General features: G+C 38.2%; 1 protein-coding gene across 6 annotated transcripts in view; it reads left to right on the forward strand.

The window, feature by feature from the left end:
* The window catches only part of RPS6KB1 (ribosomal protein S6 kinase B1), a 56,847-nt gene extending 36,461 nt beyond the window's left edge, over positions 1 to 20,386 (forward strand). For 3 of the 6 annotated variants that reach the window (XM_034942600.3, XM_055101643.2, XM_063599295.1), the window contains exons 6-15: positions 274 to 331; positions 1,779 to 1,879; positions 4,335 to 4,425; positions 4,599 to 4,689; positions 5,357 to 5,464; positions 6,380 to 6,442; positions 6,629 to 6,706; positions 10,985 to 11,092; positions 15,353 to 15,465; positions 16,499 to 20,386. In XM_034942600.3, coding sequence (XP_034798491.1) covers positions 274 to 331; positions 1,779 to 1,879; positions 4,335 to 4,425; positions 4,599 to 4,689; positions 5,357 to 5,464; positions 6,380 to 6,442; positions 6,629 to 6,706; positions 10,985 to 11,092; positions 15,353 to 15,465; positions 16,499 to 16,736 — 1,049 coding nt within the window. In that variant the 3' untranslated portion in view covers positions 16,737 to 20,386. Of the gene's footprint in view, positions 1 to 273; positions 332 to 514; positions 1,880 to 4,334; positions 4,426 to 4,598; positions 4,690 to 5,356; positions 5,465 to 6,379; positions 6,443 to 6,628; positions 6,707 to 10,984; positions 11,093 to 15,352; positions 15,466 to 16,498 lie in introns of those variants that run through there. The other 3 variants (XM_063599294.1, XM_034942606.3, XM_034942607.3) reach the window with 3 other exon arrangements.
* The last annotated feature ends 1,134 nt before the right edge of the window (positions 20,387 to 21,520 follow it).

Below are 21,520 nucleotides of genomic sequence, written 5' to 3' on the forward strand. Positions count from 1 at the left end.
ACAGATATTTTAAAGTTTGTAGATATAAAACCTGGAATTCCAAGCCAGTTCTAGTTTTTAAATATATGTGTGTCACGGAAGAATAAGAATGCTACTAAAAATAGAGTCCTGAGGACTTAGTTTTAAAACCTATAATTTTTAGGATCTGTTTTTCATTTTTAAGGGGCTGATGTCTTTTAATTATGGTTAGAAGGAAAGCACAAACTCTCTCATTAGAAGTGGGTTGGAAATAAATATTGTTTTATTTCTAATGTTTTTTCTTTTTCTTTACAGGAGGAGAACTATTTATGCAGTTAGAAAGAGAGGGAATATTTATGGAAGACACTGCCTGGTAAGTGAACTTTTTGTGGTTGCATAGATTCAGGTAATTACAAGCAAAGCCCCATTCCCACTATGGGCAGCCACATGATTCAGTAAATTGAGCTGGAGCCAGTCACTCACTCAGGACCTCAAGGGGGAGAAGCAGTTTTGGGACTGGGCAGCTATGGAGGTCACATCATTCCTTTGCCCTTAGGCTTGAGTGGAACGCTCTTCACACCAGTTGTTCCTAACAGAACCATTCTCATTGCGGCTTTCTTTCCTTGAATTGGTAAGCTGCCTGCCTTGGCTGTGGGTGAGTGTGGTTTCCCAGTGAACCTTTATGTGTGGAACAATGGAAATGATCAGAAATCATCCCTTTTTTTTTAGGCTTTCTATTTCTCAAGGTACAGTCTTAGGGAGGTGATAAACCTGGGCATATCATCTGTAGATTGATTATATAGTCAGGGTGGGATTTACCCTCCTATTTCTAAACATGTCATCTGCTTCAAATTAAAAATATGCACATCCTTTTGTGAAGCAACAATATTGGGTCACAATAAATCAGTTTATCCTACACATTAATTTAATAGAAAACAACACTTAAATGTTTTTTTCTACCTTGATTACCAAAACTGCATTCCATTGTTTAATTTCAGGCCTTTTCTAACAAAGAAGCTGCATTTAAGAGCCTTAGGGATGAAGTGCCCTTTTTTGGAGGAGGCTCACTGAGCCGTGTTGGAGGCTGTGTTTGTGGTCGTGCTGGCTGTGAAACTGCCTCAGTCCTCTAGGACACACCCTCTCCATCCTGGAGTAATCTGCAGGATTGCAACATTGTTATGCAGCCAGTATTGCAGTGCCTTGTGCTTTTCGAATCCAGACAGGGTTGATTCAGCCCTTTATTCTTTTGAGGTAGATAAATTTGAGTGTCACACAGTTTATAGTTGTGGGCTGGCTGGCAGGTGGGAGGGCAGATACTGTGGGCCTCAGCTGTCTATAAATATGTAGCTGTATTAAGTAAGGGATGAGTGGGCTTCTAAGGGTCAGGTTATAAGATACCTTTTGAAATCAAGATGTGATCTCTGAGAATAACAAAGTTCCTATTTCCTATGGGATTTTAAAGTTGGGTGTGGATGGGAGAAATTTGCTTGAAATGAATGGCTATTAGCTTAATTCCTACACAGACAGAACAAAACATGACCAATGGCAGTTTAGCATATTCTGGACATCTTTGCAATTTTAGCAGTATGTTCTAATGGCAAAATAAAGCACTTTATAGTTTCACTAAAATGAGTGAAACATAAATGTCCCCATGCCTTTTGGCAGCATCCTGTGCCATCTCTTCTTCCAATACATCCCCCTACCCTACTAATTTGGTCTTTGGTGCATGTCTGTTTCTTTCAAGGAATTTTGCTCCATACATAAACTGCTTTGGATAGATTACACTCTTTTTAATTTTATTAAATCACTTTTGTTTCCAGCTTTTACTTGGCAGAAATCTCCATGGCTTTGGGGCATTTACATCAAAAGGGGATCATCTACAGAGACCTGAAGCCGGAGAATATCATGCTTAATCACCAAGGTGGAGACATACCGTAAACAATTCTATAGTAAATAATCATCTTAAAATCCTCCCACATAGGTTGTGGCCATTTTCAAAGCCCCAAACTCATCTCTCTATTTTGTATATTTCCTCCCTCAGAATTCATGGCATCATAGTGCTTGCTGATATTTTAAGTCTTTAGGTAATTACACTTGGTGAGAGTAAAAGAAGTTGAGGATAATAGTCGCTCAACTGCCTTTTTTAGTTTAATCCTTACTCTTTATAGTTTTTCATGTTTTTGGAATCTTTACATCAAATGTTGTATAATGTTTTAGACTGTAAAAGCCAGTCTAAACATTAATTTTGGCTTGTTACTTAAATTGAAAAGTGAATCTCAATTATATAAGTTGAGTTTTAATAATGAAAATATGTAAATATTGGCTGGGCGCAGTGGCTGACACCTGTAATCCCAGCACTTTGGGAGGCTAAGGTGGGTGGATCACCTGAGGTCAGGAGTTCAAGACGCCTGGCTAACATGGTGAAACCCCATCTCTACAAAAATACACACACACAAAAAAATTAGCTGGGCATGATGGTGGGTGCCTGTAATCCCAGCTACTCAGGAGGCTGAGGTGGGAGAATCGCCTGAACCCAGGAGGCAAAAGTTGCAGTGAGCCAAGATCGTGACATTATACTCCAGCCTGAGTGAAAGAGCGAGACTCCGTCTCAAAAAAAAAGAAAATATGTGAATATTAGAAGCTATGCTTCTTACAGTAGGTTTTATTAATGCTGGGAAAAGGATTGAAATTGAACCAAAGTATTTGATAAAACTTTGGAAATATGATGTTTAGTAGGCATCAGGTTACTTTTTTTTTTTTTTTTTTTCTTTTGAGATGGGGGTCTCACTCTGTCATCCAGGCTAGAGTATGGTGGCATGATTACAGCTCACTGCAACCTCCGCCTCCCAGGCTCAAGTGATCCTTCCACCCCGGCCCCTCAAGTAGCTGGGGCCACTGTGGCACACCACCACGCCTGACTAATTTTTGGTATTTTTTGTAGAAATGGGGTTTCATCATGTTGCCCAGGGTGGTCTCAAACTCCTGAGCTCAATTGATCTGCCTGTCTTGGCCTCCCAAATTGCTGGGATTACAGGCATAACCCACCTTCCCCCCAGCCAGAATCAGTTTATTCTTGCTGTTTGTTTGTAACAGCAAACATAAACATCAGAGAGACTGATAATCTATACAACTATAGATATAGCACAGTGAGCCTTGACTACAACTGCATGCTGCTACAGACAGCTCAATTTATGCTAATCTGGGCTGTAGGTAGACTTGGCAATTCACTCGTACCCCAAAGGAGCAACCAGCTGACCCAGGGTATCTAGAAGGTGGTAGCAGCTGCTAATCCTTAGATGTCTACAGAATAATCCATGAGGTAGTTAATTGTTTCAAACTCTTAGAAAATGATGTATGAACAACTGAGGCTCATATAAACATTCCAGATTATACTCCTCCACCCACCTTTTTTTTTTTTTTAAGGAGAAATTATATACTTAACTGAATATATCACGGGAATCAGTGTCTCTTCCTTCCTCTCATCAACACCTCCTCACTCCCCAAAACGTGGATTCTGATCTGAATTATAAGTCACAGGATAGAATAGGGGAGCGATAGAATAGTTAACTTCTTCTTTGATTTATAAGGTTGAGTGTATCAGATGGTTCTGTGAAAATAAAGGCCATACTTTTTCTGTATCAGAGTGTAGTATATATTTACATTTGAATCAATAGGTCATTGTGCCTTTTCTGTGAAATGAACCTCAAATACTAGAGTCCCTGAGATTGTTGAACCACTTGTTATGACAGTCCAGTAAAGAAAGCTAAACTTGAACTGAAATGATCTTTGTGTAAGGTGGTAAGTTTTTTACTTTCTGGATCAGTGATGATTGATTCATACTATCTAGCAATTTTCTTTCTTTCCCCTAATTGGTAGCATTGGGCAGAATTAGCTACCTTGTTATAATGAGTTTCTGAGACCATTTTAAGAACTCTTCACAGTTCACTGTGATAAAAGCTATATATTTGAAGTACTGTCTCACACCTTTGTTTAAAAGGTACAGAGTATGTTTATTGGGGTCTGTGTACTTAAACTAGACTTCATAAAACAGTTTTCCCAGGATTTTTCTTTTTCAGGATGGTAGAGGATTTTGTATATACTTAAAGCTAGAGCCTTAAACAGGTTATTTCACTTTTTTCTCTATCTTTATTTTCTCTTTACTAGATAGATTGTATCATTGGCAAAAGGTGACTTTGCCCTAGCCTTAAACAGTTAGCATCCCATTTTATGGATGGTACCTTGTTCTTGACATCTGCAAGAAAATTTGAGGCAAGAAAAGTTAAATGGAAGGATAGATTAAGGTATTATGTGACATGTTCAAACACTGCACATACTTAGAATTCTGAGAATAATCATGCTGTAATCTTTCATTGTAGGTCATGTGAAACTAACAGACTTTGGACTATGCAAAGAATCTATTCATGATGGAACAGTCACACACACATTTTGTGGAACAATAGAATACATGTGAGCTACATGTTAAACATAATTGGTTTGGGGGTAATAGCTAATTTTACCTGTTTTAAGGAATAGTATCTGTTTTCTGTACCCTCATTGACTCTGTATATTGTTTTTAAAATTCTAATTCAGATGATATGCAAATGGGTGAATTTTTAAGCATATTATTTTCCTCATTGTAGGGCCCCTGAAATCTTGATGAGAAGTGGCCACAATCGTGCTGTGGATTGGTGGAGTTTGGGAGCATTAATGTATGACATGCTGACTGGAGCAGTAGGTGCACAGTTAAAAGCTGCATGTATTATTGGTCTGTGCTGAGTCACTATAGCAAGAGACCTGTCCTGTGCTTTCTGAACATGTTACCAGTGGAGTTTTCAAAGCCCAAAGATTTGTTATTAGCAGTTTAACACTAATAATGCTGTATGATTATATGGGATCCCATACTTTCCGAAACATTTTCTTTTAAATGATCTATGTCATGGCAGGCCTGTGAAATAGATGTTGAATAGATAATGCCCTTATTTTATAAATGGAGAAATTGAAGCATAAAATCACATAGCTCACTTATCACACAGAAAGTTAATGGTGGAAACACAGGCTTCCTTCCAGGACACTGCTACTTCCTCTGTCCTGTTGCTTAAAAACTGCACGTCTGCCGGCCACAGTGGTGCATGCCTGTAGCCTAAGCTACTCAGGAGGCTGAGGTGGGAGGATCATTTGAGCTAAGGATTATTAATAGAATCTAGCCTTGACAACATAGTGAGACCCTGTCTCTAAAACAAAATAAAGGTCTTTAGCAGTTAGCCCATTTCACAGCATACATTTCTGATCTCCATGTATAACTAATTTAGGAAATGGATAATATTATTTAAAATTTGTTTCTTATATGCTAATATTTTTCTCTCCCTGCTAATATTTTTCACTTGTCTTCTACTCTTAGCCCCCATTCACTGGGGAGAATAGAAAGAAAACAATTGACAAAATCCTCAAATGTAAACTCAATTTGCCTCCCTACCTCACACAAGAAGCCAGAGATCTGCTTAAAAAGGTAAGGTTCTTAAATGGTCACTGACACTACAAGATTCAATGACTAGGATTTAACTAGATAGAATTTAATGTATATTTTGAATAAAGAGTCATATATAAATATTGAACAAAAAAAGTCTTCAATTTTTGAAGGTGAAGTACAGATTTGTTTAAAGACTTTCTTTTCATATTCTTTTTTTAAATTCTTTTTTTTTTTGAGACAGGGTCTTGCTCTGTCACCCAGGCTAGAGTGCAGTGGTGCGATCTTGGCTCACTGCAACCTCAGTCTCCCAGGTTCAAGCGATTCTTCTGCCTCAGCCTCTCAAGTAGCTGGGATTACAGGCACCCGCCACCACGCCCGGCTAATTTTTGTATTTTTAGTAGAGACAGGGTTTCACCGTGTTGGTCAGTCTGGTCTGGAACTCCTGACCTCAGGTGATCCACCTGCCCTGGCCTCCCAAAGTGCTAAGTGCTGGGATTACAGACCCTTAAACAATATTAAGTAGTAATTAGTAAACTATATTTTCTTTTCTTTTCTTTTCTTTTTTTTCTGAGATGGAGTCTTGCTCTGTCGTCCAGGCTGGAGTGCAATGGCATGATCTTGGCTCACTGCAACCTCCATCTCCCAGGTTCAAGTGATTCTCCTGCCTCAGTCTCCCTAGTAGCTGGGATTACAGGTGTTCACCACCATGCCAGGCTAATTTTTGTATTTTTAGTAGAGAAGGGGTTTCACCATGTTGGCCAACCTCGAACTCCCAACCTCAGGTGATCCACCTGCCTCAGCCTCCCAAAGTGCTGGGATTACAGGCATGAGCCACTGTGCCTGGCCAATAAACTATATTTTCTCAAGCCAAAGTAGACAAGCAAAGTCTAAAAAGGAAAAAAAAAATCAGTTTGACTAAGGTTCTTTATCCAAGCTTTTTTTTCCTCTTTAAAGCTGCTGAAAAGAAATGCTGCTTCTCGTCTGGGAGCTGGTCCTGGGGACGCTGGAGAAGTTCAAGTAGGGATTGGCATCTTTGGTGTTTTGTGGGGAAGATAATGCTAGTTTTATGTATTTCTGAGGGTTATATGTAGTTGCTTATAAGTTTAGCTTATTTTGTGACTTGTAACTTCAAAAAGGTGATTAATTTATCAATCCAGCAAAGTCTAGTCCCCTCAACTTTTCTTCCTGCTTTTTTTTTCCTAGGCTCATCCATTCTTTAGACACATTAACTGGGAAGAACTTCTGGCTCGAAAGGTGGAGCCCCCCTTTAAACCTCTGTTGGTAAGTATACATGAAAGTGTATAATTGGGTGCAGTGGCTCACGCCTGTAATCCCCAAACTTTAAAGGGCCAAGGTGGGAGGATTGTTTGAGGCCAGGAGTTCAAGACCAGCATGGGCAACATAACAAGACTCCATATCTACAAAACATTTAAAAGTTAGCTGGGTGTGGCGGCTTGTGCCTGTAAGTCCCAGCTACTTGCAAGGCTGAGGCAGGAGGATCGCTTGATATTTTTTTAGAATAAGAAAAATCTCAGAGCAGACAGAAACATTATTTTTATTAGCAGTTCAAAGATCTCTGGTCTATCCTCTCCAGCATCTTTATTTTATTTTATTTTATTTTGAGATGGGGTCTCACTCTGTCACCCAGGATGGAGTGCAGTAGCACGATCACAGTTCAATGCAGCCTTGACCTCCCCAGGCTCAGGTGATTCTCCCACCTCAGCTTCCCAAATAGCTGTGACTACAGACACGTGTCACCATGCCTAGCTAATTTTTTTGTATTTTTTATAGAAATAGGGTTTTGCCATGTCACCCAGACTGGTCTTGAACTCCTGGGCTCAAGTGATCCACCCACCTCAGCCTCTCAAAGTGCTGGGATTACAGGTGTGAGCTTCTGCACCCAGCCAAGCATCTTTTATTTTTGTACTATCTTGTAAAGAACTAAACCCAGTGGCAATTGACTGTATTAGCTATTTTTAAGTCAGTTACCTAAGACAAATATTTCAGGTAGTTGGGACTTTCCTTTTTTTGGTTTGTTTTATTTTGCTTAATTTAACCATTTTAAATATGATTCTCTGGGAATTTTTTCTTCAAAGTATAGAATATGTGTGCATTCGTTTGCTAGGCTTGCTGCAACAAAGTACCACAAACCGGGTGGCTTAGACAACAGAAATTTATTATCTCATAGATCTGGAGACTAGAAGTTCTAGATCACATTGTTAGAGTTGGTTTCTTTGACTACTGTGAGAAACTGTATGTTCCATGCCTCTCCCCTGGCTTCTGGTGGTTTGCTGGTAATCTTTGTCATTCTTTGGCTTGTAGGTGCATCACCCGGATCTCTGCCTTCATGTTCACATGGTGTTCTACCTGTGTGCATATCTGTGGCCAAATTTCCCCTTTTTCTAAGGATACCAGGCATATTGGATTAGGGCTCCTCTCTACTCCAGTAGGACCTCATCTTCACTCATTACATCTGCAATAACCCTTTCCAAATAAGGTCACATTCTGAGGAACTAGAGGTTAGAATTTCAACGTACGAAATTTTTTGGGGGTGGGTAAGGCACACGATTCAACCCATAACAATATGTTTGTGAGTAAATCAGTTAGTGTGTTAGTTATTGTCCTTCTCCCACCTCAGAATCTGAGAAAATACAGTTTCTTTTTCCATTCCTTAGGATGTAGTTGGAGAAGGAGGAGGATGATGATGGTGATTATTTTTTGGTCATGGAGCATAATGTCCCCACTTTAAAAAACAACAAACAATTGTAAGGAAGATAACTGTCATATACCTACTGCCCAGCTTAAAAAATGATTAGGTCATCTTGTTTAAACATAACTGCCATCCCATCATCACACCTCAGAAGTTGACAGTTTCCTTAGTTTTTTTTTTTTTTCCTTTTTCTTTTCTTTCTTTTTTTTTGAGATAGGGTCTTTCTCTGTTGCCCAGGCAGGAGTGCAGTGGCATGATAGTGGCTCATGGCAGCCTCAACCTCCCAGGCTCAAGGGCTCCTCCCGTATAGCTGGGGCCCTAGGGATGCATCACCACATCCAGCTAATTTTTAAATTTTTTCTAGAGATGAGGTCTCCCTGTGTTGCCCCACCTAATTTTTTTTGTTGTTGTTGTTTTTCCATTTTTTTTTTCTCCTGTTTGTAAGGATTTAATCAAGGTCTGTATATAGTTTGGTTACTATGTCTCTTAGGTCTCTTTTCATTTATAGATTCCCCTTGTGATTTATTGAAGAAACTGGGTCATTTGTCCTGTAGAATTCTCAAATTTTGATTTTGCTGATGTTATCCCCATAGTTTCATTGACCATGTTCATCTGTTCTCTGAATTTCCAAAAACTGGTAGTTAAATTTAGGTGGTTGATCTAATTCAGATTAAACTCTCAGTATTGCATGCTTTGATGAGGAGGCATAATGTGTAGTTTGTGTGTGTGTGTGTGTGTGTGTGTGTGTGTGTGTGTGTGTGTGTGTTTAAGTGATGTTAGTGGTCACTGATCATTGCCTATGTCAGCATTTCACTACCAGGGTAATTTGGCAATGTCTGGAGATACACTGATTGTCACAGGTTGGGGGAGGGAATGCTATAGGTACCTTCAGGAGTAAGAGTCAGCACAGCACAGCCCCCTACAGCTAAGCATTAATAGGCCTAAAATGTCAGTAGCACTGAGGTTGAGAAACTCTGGCCTACTTTTATAATTTCATCAGGTGTTTGTGAAATGGTCTTATTCTAACTGTTATTTCTTCTTTCTTTGTTAGCTGGAATTCTTTCATAAAGAGAAACTCTTTGATCAGTTAGTTACCCAAGGTATAGTTCATACAGTAAAGGCAGGATGTATGTTTGATTCTTTCCTAGTTTTCAAAATAATGAATTAGTTCCCTAGCATCTTCCAGAATTGACCAATGAACTTTGTGTGTGTGTGTTTTTTTCTTTTTTAGTATATTATGAACTTACATGTTTTAACACATTTGTGTTTCATTTCATCGCAGTTATTTTTATTTTATTTTTATTTATTCATTTATTGTTTTGAGGCAGGGTCTTACTCTGTCACCCAAGCTGTAGTGCAGTGGTATAATCTCTGTCCACTGCAGCCTTGACTTCCCGGCCTCCAGCAATCCTCCCACCTCACCCTCTTGAGTAGCTGGGACCACAGGTACACCGCCATGCCCAGCTAATTTTTGTGTTTCTGGTAGAGACGGGGTTTTGCCGTGTTCACCAGGCTGGTCTTCAACTCCTGAGCTCAAAAGCAATCCACCTGCCTCTGCCTCCCAAAGTGTTGGGATGATAGGCATGAGCCACCGCACCTAGCAGTTATTTTTATTGGTGCTCAATTTTTCCCTTCGTTGAATGCTGGGTGCAGTGAATGCTGGGTGCATCTTCATGTTGGTTTCTGAGTCCTTTTGACATGACCACATGGTCTGGTGTTGTACGAGAGAGCAAAATAAGGAAACTGGTGTTCTATGCTTATCTTGTACATTTTCCCCACACTTGGAATCAGCCATTCCTCCAGGGAGTGCAGGTTCACAGTCTGGGCTCTAAGAGAATTATAAGGTCAATGTGGTCATCTTTTAGTATTAAGTCAGATATTCTAAATTATTATTTACTTCCTACATTTGGCCCAAGAGTCTAACCAGATATTTTGGGAAAGAGAGAAGGAATTAAATAAATAAATCTCATGGTTAGAACTGAAGTGATAACTATACTTTCACAAGGAAATATAACTTATAAACCATGCAGAATAGAAAATTATTTTTGTTCCTTTAGATTTCTAAAGGAATGAAATAAGCTGTGGGAAGAAACTTTAACTGGAACATCTTACCAGTGTTATTCATGTTTTAACTCTGCTTCAGTAGTTTTTCAGGTTTATTACAAACCTGCAGTAGCCAACTGAACTAATTATCTCTAAACAGGGATTTAGCCAGTGGACTAGGCACACTGAAGCTTTGTGAGAGGGGAAATTGATATTAACATTTTTTCCAGCTTGTTTTGAGCTCGATATATTCACTTTTTTTTTTTTTTTTAATTGAGACAGACTCTCGCACTGTCATCTGGGCTGGTGTGCAGTGGCACGATCTCTGCTTGCTGCAACCTGTGCCTCCCGGGTTCAAGCAATTCTCCTGCCTCATCCTCCTGAGTAGCTAGGATTACAGGCACATGCCACCATGCCTGGCTAATTTTTTGTATTTTTAGTAGAGATGGGGTTTCACTATTTTGGCCAGGCTGGTCTCGAACTCCTGACCTCATGATCCGCCTGCTTCAGCCTCCCAAAGTGCTGGGATTACAGACGTGAGCCACCATGCCCAGTCGATATATTCACATTTTTAATAGGAATAACTGTATACTAAAATCTATTTTAGTGCATGTTTAAGATTTGAAGATGTAATTTGACTCAGTACTTTCCACCTACATTTTTTTCTTCATTCTGTGCCTGCTAAGACTATTCTAATACTTTATTATAGTTAACCCCCGTGAAAAGAGCTCCCAGAGCTTACAGTGCATTTGATTGATGTAACATGGACTATTTATTATTTTCTAAATTATTTTGTTTGTATAAAGCAATCTGAAGAGGATGTAAGTCAGTTTGATTCCAAGTTTACACGTCAGACACCTGTCGACAGCCCAGATGACTCAACTCTCAGTGAAAGTGCCAATCAGGTCTTTCTGGTAAGTGAAAGAATTTCCATGTAGTCATGGGAAATTTTAGTGTGAGGTTGGGCTCTTCAAAGAAAATTCAGTTTGCTTGCTTTGCAGTTCATGTAGGTAACCTGGCCCACTTTTTTTTTTTTTTTTTAAATAAGCCATGCCTTTATAACTTATTGATGCCTACAAAATTTATTTTCATAATCCAACATTTTATTTTAGCAATTAGAGTGGGAATGTACAAATCTTTGGAAAGTATGATTCCCTTTTTTTTTTAGGCCACAGACTTAAAATGATGTTTGGCTTAGCATCTCAACCAAAAATTAGTCATAGCAGTCGGGGAGAAAAACCTCACTGACTACATGTATTTTATTCCTGAAACAGCTATAGATTTTTGGTACTTTTTTTTTTTTTTTTTTTTTTTTTGAGACAGGGTCTCACCTTGTAACCTAGGCTGGGTGTAGTGTAGTGGTGTGATCACAGTTCACTGCAGCCTTGACCTCCCAGGCTCAAGTGATCCACCCATTTCAGCCTTGTGAGTACCTGGACCACAGGTGTGTGCCACATGCAGCTAATTTTTTATTTTTTTGTAGAGACAGAGTCTCACTATTTTACTCCTGGACTCAAGCTATCTTCCTGCCTTGGCTTCCCAAAGTGCCAAAATTATAGGCATCAGCCATCGTTCCTGGCCCTATTTTTGGTACTCTTAACATAAGTAGGGGATTTTTTTTTTTTTTTTTTTTTTTGAGAAGGAGTCTCGCTCTGTCGCCCAGGTTGGAGTGCAGTGGCGCAATCTCGGCTCACTGCAAGCTCCACCTCCCGGGTTCACACCATCCTCCTGCCTCAGCCTCCTGAGTAGCTGGGACTACAGGCGCCCGCCACCACGCCAGGCTAATTTTTTGTATTTGTAGTAGAGACGGGGTTTCATCGTGTTAGCCAGGATAGTTTTGATCTCTTGACCTCGTGATCCGCCCGCCTTGGCCTCCCAAAGTGCTGGGATTACAGGCGTAAGCCACCACACCCAGTCGATGGTCTCGATTTCTTGACCTCGTGATCCACCCGCCTTGGCCTCCCAAAGTGTTGGGAATACAGGCATGAGCCACCGTGCCAGGCCAAGTAGGGGATTTTTTTAACATTAATTGTAAATATTTGACATCAAAACATATTGGTTCATATGTAATAGTGAATTCTCATTGTAGAAATGTCTGTATAGATTTATAGCTTGTCTCCTCAGAAAAGTAAAGGTTTTTGATGTTGGCCAACAGAAATGATGGATTTATATCAGAAGACCATGAATGCATACTATTTTGCTCAAATAGCACATATGCTTGTTGATTTTATTACTGTACTTAATATGTCACATGAACATCTATCTCATTTTGTATCCTTTTTTTTCTTTTGTCATTTGTTTTTGGACTACTCTAGGGAGAATAGAATATGGGGAAAATAATTGTTTGGGAGTGTTTTTTCCCTGTTTTTGAGTTCACTGGATTTGTCACTAACTTAATTCTTAAGCTTTTCTTCCCCACATTGCTCACTATGTAATACAAGTAGTGTTGTATCTTATGGGATGGGAAATAAGCTCTAAAGTTAGCATGGAGTTGGGGCATGGTGGCTTATGGCTATAACCTTGAGGTCAGGAGTTCAAGACCAGCCTGGCTAACATGGTGAAACCCCATCTCTACTAAAAGTACAAAAATTAGCCGGGTGTGGTGGCATGCACCTGTGGTACCAACTACTTGGGAGGCTGAGGCAGGAGAATCACTTGAACCCGGGAGGCAGAGGTTGCAGGAGCCAAGATTGTGCCACTGCACTCCAGCCTGAGCGATAGAGTGAGTGAGACTCCGTATCAAAAAAAAAAAAAAAATTAATTAAAAAAATTAAGTTAGTATGGGATGCAAAAGTTGTGTATAGTACAGTATGGTTTTGAGTAAACAACACTGAATAGTAATAATCCTATAAATTAATATAGAGCACATAGGCAAAATATAATCTTACAGTATTACATAAGAGATAAAAGATGAGTGAGTGCATGCATGTTTTTAAATTCAAGTTTGATGTGTGCATGATCAAAGTTATGGCATCTCTGTTGGTAAAATCTTAGGTTCAGTTAGGGAAGTGGGCATGAATCACTTTAATTTTGGCATTTTTTTTTCTCTCATGTACTACAGATGTGGAATTTATACCTTTGATTTAACATAGAGACCTTTTCCTCAATTGGACATTGCAGAATTTCAACTTATGTGACAGTTTTCCCCCCACAAAATAGAAGCATTTTATTTAGCTGCCAAGAAATCCAAAGTTGTGGTGGTAAAAGTGAGATATTGAAGCTTTCATTGCCAGTTAAAGTATTGTTGAGCTTTTCACAATTACTTAAATTGGCTAATGAATAGAGCAACTCATTTGTTAGGTTGTAGCCAGAATTCTGTACATAAAATGGATCTCTTTAAACATTAATAAAAAAAAAATAGGCCAGGTGCAGTGGCTCACGCCTGTAATCCCAGCACTTTGGGAGTCTGAGGTGGGCGGATCACAAGGTCAGGAGTTCCAGACCAGCCTGGCTAATATGGTGAAAACCCATCTCTACTAAAAATACAAAAATTAGCCAGGCGTGATGGCTGTAGTCCCAGCTACTCGGGAGGCTGAGGCAGGAGAATCGCTTGAACCCGGGAGGAGGAGGTTGTAATGAGCTGAGATCACGCCCCTCACTGCACTCCAGCCTGGGTGACAGAGCTAGACTCCATCTCAAAAAAAAAAAAATTATATATATATATATATATATATATATATATATACACACACACATACATACATACATACACACATATAGTGACATCCCACTTATCTGGATAATGTGGTTCTAGCAACCTCATTTCAACAAATATTTTAATTCCTGTTGTAAGACCCCATCACAAAATTAGAGGAAATTCAAAGATGATTAAGGCACAGCCTGTACCTCTTGGTAGTTACAGCTTTAGTCCACCAGAACGTTTGTAAAATTATTCTCTGAAGTTCACATATAACTGTCACAAATCATATGCACTTCAGAACTGCACCTCACTCTTTGGGACTTCACTCAGAGCTTTGCTGAGTCTTATTTATTGTAACACATAATGCTTACTCATAGATTTTGATAAATAGAAGATAGGTGAAGATGGTTAAAAGAATGAACATTGACAGCTAGAGAAATGACAGCTGGTAGCCTAATAGTAAGATCCAAGAGAGAACTAAAATGAACAAAACTGCATTTTTGCCTATTACAACTGAAGGTTTTTGAAATGTTGATACTTATTCATCAAGAAAACACCAAATTCTAGCTGGGCAGAGATCACACGTGCCTATATAGTCCCAGCTACTTGAGGGGCTGAGGTGGGAGAATAGCTTGGGTCCAGGAGTTTGAGGCTGCAGTGAGCTATGATATCACCACTGCACTCCAGCCTGGGCAATATAGGGATACCCCATCTCTTAAAACAAAACAAAAAACGAATTCTGTCCAATCATTGGCGTAAAACCAGAAAGATCACAAGATCTGACTTTGATGCCAAGTCAGAAAATTGTTTTTACTTTGGTCTGATTATAAGAAACTGTTTTAGGGTGATAAACTTAATTGCTTATATGCCTGTGGCTAGAAACACTAGAAGTTTCTTTACATTTCTCCTAGTATTTAACATCTTTTTTTTTTTTTTTTAATTTTTGAGATGGAGTCTTACTCTGTTGCCCAGGCTAGAATGCAGTGGTGCGATCTCTGCTCACTGCAACCTCCACCTACCAGGTTCAAGTGATCCTCCTGCCTCAGCCTCCCAAGTAGCTGGGATTACAGGCGTGCACCACCATGCATGGTGGTGTATTTTTGTATTTTTAGTAGAGACGGTGTTTCACCACATTGGCCAGGCTGGTCTTTAACTCCTGACCTCAGGTGGTCTGCCCGCCTTGGCCTCCCAAAGTGCTGGGATGACAGGCGTGAGCCCCCGTGCCTGGGCGTATTTAACATCTTCATATGGAGCCTGAATTTTCCTGTTTTTTTTTCTATACCTGTCAGTAGGGTAGAATTTTGTTTGCTAGCATATCAGGCTCAATGGAATTCTGCTTTCTTGAAGTGTGTACCTCACGAAATGACTGGAAAGAAGTTAACGGGTCTAAAAATGAGGTTGAGGATGTGGGAGAGTGTACACATTGGTGGTTTTAGGTGTGCATCATTGTGTAGGTATGTCAGACTGAACAACCCCATTCTCTTGAGATATATGACAAAATGCCATTCTGTAGTCCACTGTTACTGTCTTTCAGGGTTTTACATATGTGGCTCCATCTGTACTTGAAAGTGTGAAAGAAAAGTTTTCCTTTGAACCAAAAATCCGATCACCTCGAAGATTTATTGGCAGCCCACGAACACCTGTCAGGTATTTCACACTCTTATTTTCACTTTTTTTTTTGTTTTTAAACAACCTACAAGAGTGTTTGCTTAAGAAATTTATGCCAAGTTATATAAATGAAAGACTGTCATACTCCTTTGGTTGACATAAGCACAGCATCTATATCTTACATTGCAAAGGACTAGTCTGACTAATCTATGATGTTATATGGTTTACCTTCCCTCCCGAAAGTAAGCAGCCATACTGGCAAATGTCCTCTTTATCCATTCACTCAGCATTTATTGTGCACCAAGAGCACCAGCACTACATGCTGCATGTTATGTGTGTGTATCTATATAGTACTATAATACAGGAATTGTCCCTGTCCTGATGAAGCTTACAATTTAGTGGGAAAGTCACAATAGACAAAGGATATACAAAAATATAATTACAAGTGGTGCAAAGTGCTATAATTTAAAAGGGGAAAAAAAGAATGTACTGGTAGAGAGCAGAGGAAAAACAAGGGGGCTTCTACTCACAGTGATCAGAGAAAGGCCTCCCTGGTGTAGTAACATCTAGCAGTGAACGGAAAGAGCCAGCCCTACAAAAATAGGAGGTATAAGAATGTTGCAGGCAGAAGAACAGCAAATGCAAAAACCCTGAGGGAGGAGAAAAGTTGCCCTTTTCCTGGAAGTGAAAGGGAAATCAATGTTCCTGGAGTGTGTGGTGAGTGAGGAGAAGGGCAGAGGTTTGGAAAAGTATTTTATTTTAAATGCAATAGAAAGCTGTTTTGAGCAGGGGAGAGTAAAATGATATATATAATACGCATTTAAATGTATATATATCTCATTGAGGGTTTTGGGGGTCAGGTGTAGAGATAAAGAGACCAGTTAGGAAATTCTAGCAGTTAATCTAGGCGGGGGAGAGATGGTTCAATTTTTGCCTTTGTGCTAATCCACGTGAAAATAAAATTAAATGAAAATAAATGTCATGTTACCCCACTCCCTTTAAATCTAAAGGAAATATGTCTTGTTGAGATGACCCTTAAGCAAATGAATGATAGCTCTTCCTTGTCTTAAAGCCCAGTCAAATTTTCTCCTGGGGATTTCTGGGGAAGAGGTGCTTCGGCCAGCACAGCAAATCCTCAGACACCTGTGGAATACCCAATGGAAACAAGTGGCATAGAGCAGATGGATGTGACAATGAGTGGGGAAGCATCGGCACCACTTCCAATACGACAGCCGAACTCTGGGCCATACAAAAAACAAGCTTTTCCCATGATCTCCAAACGGCCAGAGCACCTGCGTATGAATCTATGACAGAGCAATGCTTTTAATGAATTTAAGGCAAAAAAGGTGGAGAGGGAGATGTGTGAGCATCCTGCAAGGTGAAACAAGACTCAAAATGACAGTTTCAGAGAGTCAATGTCATTACATAGAACACTTCGGACACAGGAAAAATAAACGTGGATTTTAAAAAATCAATCAATGGTGCAAAAAAAAACTTAAAGCAAAATAGTATTGCTGAACTCTTAGGCACATCAATTAATTGATTCCTCGCGACATCTTCTCAACCTTATCAAGGATTTTCATGTTGATGACTCGAAACTGACAGTATTAAGGGTAGGATGTTGCTTCTGAATCACTGTTGAGTTCTGATTGTGTTGAAGAAGGGTTATCCTTTCATTAGGCAAAGTACAAAATTGCCTATAATACTTGCAACTAAGGACAAATTAGCATGCAAGCTTGGTCAAACTTTTTCCAGCAAAATGGAATCAAAGACAAAAGAAACTTACCAATTGATGTTTTACGTGCAAACAACCTAAATCTTTTTTTTATATAAATATATATTTTTCAAATAGATTTTTGATTCAGCTCATTATGAAAAACATCCCAAACTTTAAAATGCGAAATTATTGGTTGGTGTGAAGAAAGCCAGACAACTTCTGTTTCTTCTCTTGGTGAAATAATAAAATGCAAATGAATCATTGTTAACCACAGCTGTGGCTCGTTTGAGGGATTGGGGTGGACCTGGGGTTTATTTTCAGTAACCCAGCTGCAATACCTGTCTGTAATATGAGAAAAAAAAAATGAATCTATTTAATCATTTCTACTTGCAGTACTGCTATGTGCTAAGCTTAACTGGAAGCCTTGGAATGGGCATAAGTTGTATGTCCTACATTTCATCATTGTCCCGGGCCTGCATTGCACTGGAAAAAAAAATCGCCACCTGTTCTTACACCAGTATTTGGTTCAAGACACCAAATGTCTTCAGCCCATGGCTGAAGAACAACAGAAGAGAGTCAGGATAAAAAATACATACTGCGGTCGGCAAGGTGAGGGAGATAGGGATATCCAGGGGAAGAGGGTGTTGCTGTGGCCCACTCTCTGTCTAATCTCTTTACAGCAAATTGGTAAGATTTTCAGTTTTACTTCTTTCTACTGTTTCTGCTGTCTACCTTCCTTATATTTTTTTCCTCAACAGTTTTAAAAAGAAAAAAAGGTCTATTTTTTTTTCTCCTATACTTGGGCTACATTTTTTGATTGTAAAAATATTTGATGGCCTTTTGATGAATGTCTTCCACAGTAAAGAAAACGTAGTGGCTTAATTTAGGAAACATGTTAACAGGACACTATGTTTTTGAAATTGTAACAAAATCTACATAAATGATTTACAGGTTAAAAGAATAAAAATAAAGGTAACTTTACCTTTCTTAAATATTTCCTGCCTTAAAGAGAGCATTTCCATGACTTTAGCTGGTGAAAGGGTTTAATATCTGCAGAGCTTTATAAAAATATATTTCAGTGCATACTGGTATAATAGATGATCATGCAGTTGCAGTTGAGTTGTATCACCTTTTTTGTTTGTCTTTTATAATGTCTTCAGTCTGAGTGTGCAAAGTCAATTTGTAATATTTTGCAACCCTAGGATTTTTTTAAATAGATGCTGCTTGCTATGTTTTCAAACCTTTTTGAGCCATAGGATCCAAGCCATAAAATTCTTTATGCATGTTGAATTCAGTCAGAAAAGAGCAAGGCTTTGCTTTTTGAAATTGCAACTCAAATGAGATGGGATGAAATCCTATGACAGTAAGCAAAAACAGAACCATGAAAAATGATTGGACATACACCTTTTCAATTGTGGCAATAATTGAAAGAATCGATAAAAGTTCATCTTTGGACAGAAAGCCTTAAAAAAAAAATCACTCCCTCTTCCCCCTCCTCCCTTATTGCAGCAGCCTACTGAGAACTTTGACTGTTGCTGGTAAATTAGAAGCTACAATAATAATTAAGGGCAGAAATTATACTTAAAAAGTGCAGATCCTTGTTCTTTGACAATTTGTGATGTCTGAAAAAACAGAACCCGAAAAGCTATGGTGATATGTACAGGCATTATTTCAGACTGTAAATGGCTTGTGATACTCTTGATACTTGTTTTCAAATATGTTTACTAACTGTAGTGTTGACTGCCTGACCAAATTCCAGTGAAATTTATACACCAAAATATTCCTCCTAGGTCCTATTTGCTAGTAACATGAGCACTGTGATTGGCTGGCTATAACCACCCCAGTTAAACCGTTTTCATAATTAGTAGTGCCAGCAATAGTGGCAAACACTGCAACTTTTCTGCATAAAAAGCATTAATTGCACAGCTACCATCCACACAAATACATAGTTTTTCTGACTTCACATTTATTAAGTGAAATTTATTTCCCATGCTGTGGAAAGTTTATTGAGAATTTGTTTCATAAATGGATATCCCTACTATGACTGTGAAAACATGTCAAGTGTCACATTAGTGTCACAGACAGAAAGCACACACCTATGCAATATGGCTTATCTATATTTATTTGTAAAAATCCAAGCATAGTTTAAAATATGATGTCAATATTACTAGTCTTGAGTTTCTAAGAGGGTTCTTTATGTTATACCAGGTAAGTGTATAAAAGAGATTAAGTGCTTTTTTTTCATCACTTGATTATTTTCTTTAAAATCAGCTATTACAGGATATTTTTTTATTTTATACATGCTGTTTTTTAATTAAAATATAATCACTGAATTGAAGTTTACTAATTTGATTTTATAAGGTTTGTAGCATTACAGAATAACTAAACTGGGATTTATAAACCAGCTGTGATTAACAATGTAAAGTATTAATTATTGAACTTTGAACCAGATTTTTAGGAAAATTATGTTCTTTTTCCCCCTTTATGGTCTTAACTAATTTGAATCCTTCAAGAAGGATTTTTCCATACTATTTTTTAAGATAGAAGATAATTTGTGGGCAGGGGTGGAGGATGCATGTATGATACTCCATAAATTCAACATTCTTTACTATAGGTAATGAATGATTATAAACGAGATGCATCTTAGATAGTATTAATATACTGAGCCTTGGATTATATATTTAATATAGGACCTATTTTGAATATTCAGTTAATCATATGGTTCCTAGCTTACAAGGGCTAGATCTAAGATTATTCCCATGAGAAATGTTGAATTTATGAAGAATAGATTTTAAGGCTTTGAAAATGGTTAATTTCTCAAAAACATCAATGTCCAAACATCTACCTTTTTTCATAGGAGTAGACACTAGCAAGCTGGACAAACTATCACAAAAGTATTTGTCACACATAACCTGTGGTCTGTTGCTGATTAATACAGTACTTTTTCTTGTGTGATTCTTAACATTATAGCACAAGTATTATCTCAGTGGATTATCCGGAATAACATCTGAAAGATGGGTTCATCTATGTTTGTGTGTGCTCTTTAAACTATTGTTTCTCCTATCCCAAGTTCGCTTTGCATCTATCAGTAAATAAAATTCTTCAGCTGCCTTATTAGGAGTGCTATGAGGGTAACACCTGTTCTGCTTTTCATCTTGTATTTAGTTGACTGTATTATTTGATTTTGGATTGAATGAATGTAAATAGAAATTAAATGCAAATTTGAATGAACATAAAATAGAAGTGATTTATTTTTTTATTATCTTAAAGATAGGAAGGAATTAGTATACGTATCAGGTGTATAAATGGTTTAAATTTATTTTCATTGACATGTCAGATGTGTTCAAGTTGTCATATAAATAAACTATGTAAGGAATGGGTTAAAAGCTATTCTGCTGAGAAATTGAAGCTATTTAAGTATATAACAAGTTTTAGTATTGATTTTTATGTTAGATGTTACACATCTTTGATTTTCAAGTTATGTCAGATAGTAGATATGAATTGTTTACTTAAAAAAATACATGTAACAATCTACGTGAAAGCTAGCTTCATAAAAAACTCTAGAAGACCTTCTTGTGCTAACAATCAACAATCTGTTCAGCTACACTTGGTCAGCTACATTTGATAATTTGATATATATGCACAAAATAACGTAGTGAACAAATGTGTTTTAACTAATGTCTCAATATATCTAGTGTAAGCTGGGTATTTTGCATTAACCACTTCTTTTCTGTGAGGTAATTATACCACACTTGCCAAGGGGATTTCTCTACAGAAGCTCTCAAACTGATCTTACCTTGCTATACAACATAGTAGCCTATCAATACTGGTAAAACAATCTTTTAGAAGTCATGATCTGAATTCACAGAGTAAATGAGTTTCTGAATCTACATTACCTGTTTTTGAGGTGAAGGAATAGAGGGATGAAAGAAATGCTTCCAGTTCATCAGCATTGTTATTGGATGGCATAGCTCCATTAGATTTTCTCCCTTTTCAATTTACAGGTAAACTGCATTCCAAAAAAAAAAAACCCACCATGCACCTCCTTGGTTATGTAATCACATTAAGAAACAGTGCTGTCTGAATAGTTACAGAGTAAGCAAATGTATTAAATAGGTATTCTAACAGGGCTGAAGTAAAATGCTATTCTTGTGTTTGAACAGGAAGTCATCTTGGCTATCCTTCACAGCCGAATTGTAATCCCACATTGCTTTTCTCACCCATCCTCTGCCGTATACCTAAATAATACAACTATTAGCATCACCACAAAGCCATTTAAATAATATTTGTAGTGGGTCTCAAAGTAGATAACAGAGTGAAATATACTGTAATTGAATATAGTTGTACTTGCAACCTGGTAGTATTTACCTGGAGAGA

The sequence above is a fragment of the Pan paniscus genome, chromosome 19 (assembly GCF_029289425.2).
Source record: "Pan paniscus chromosome 19, NHGRI_mPanPan1-v2.0_pri, whole genome shotgun sequence".
In the NCBI taxonomy this organism is placed as follows: Eukaryota; Metazoa; Chordata; class Mammalia; order Primates; family Hominidae; genus Pan; species Pan paniscus.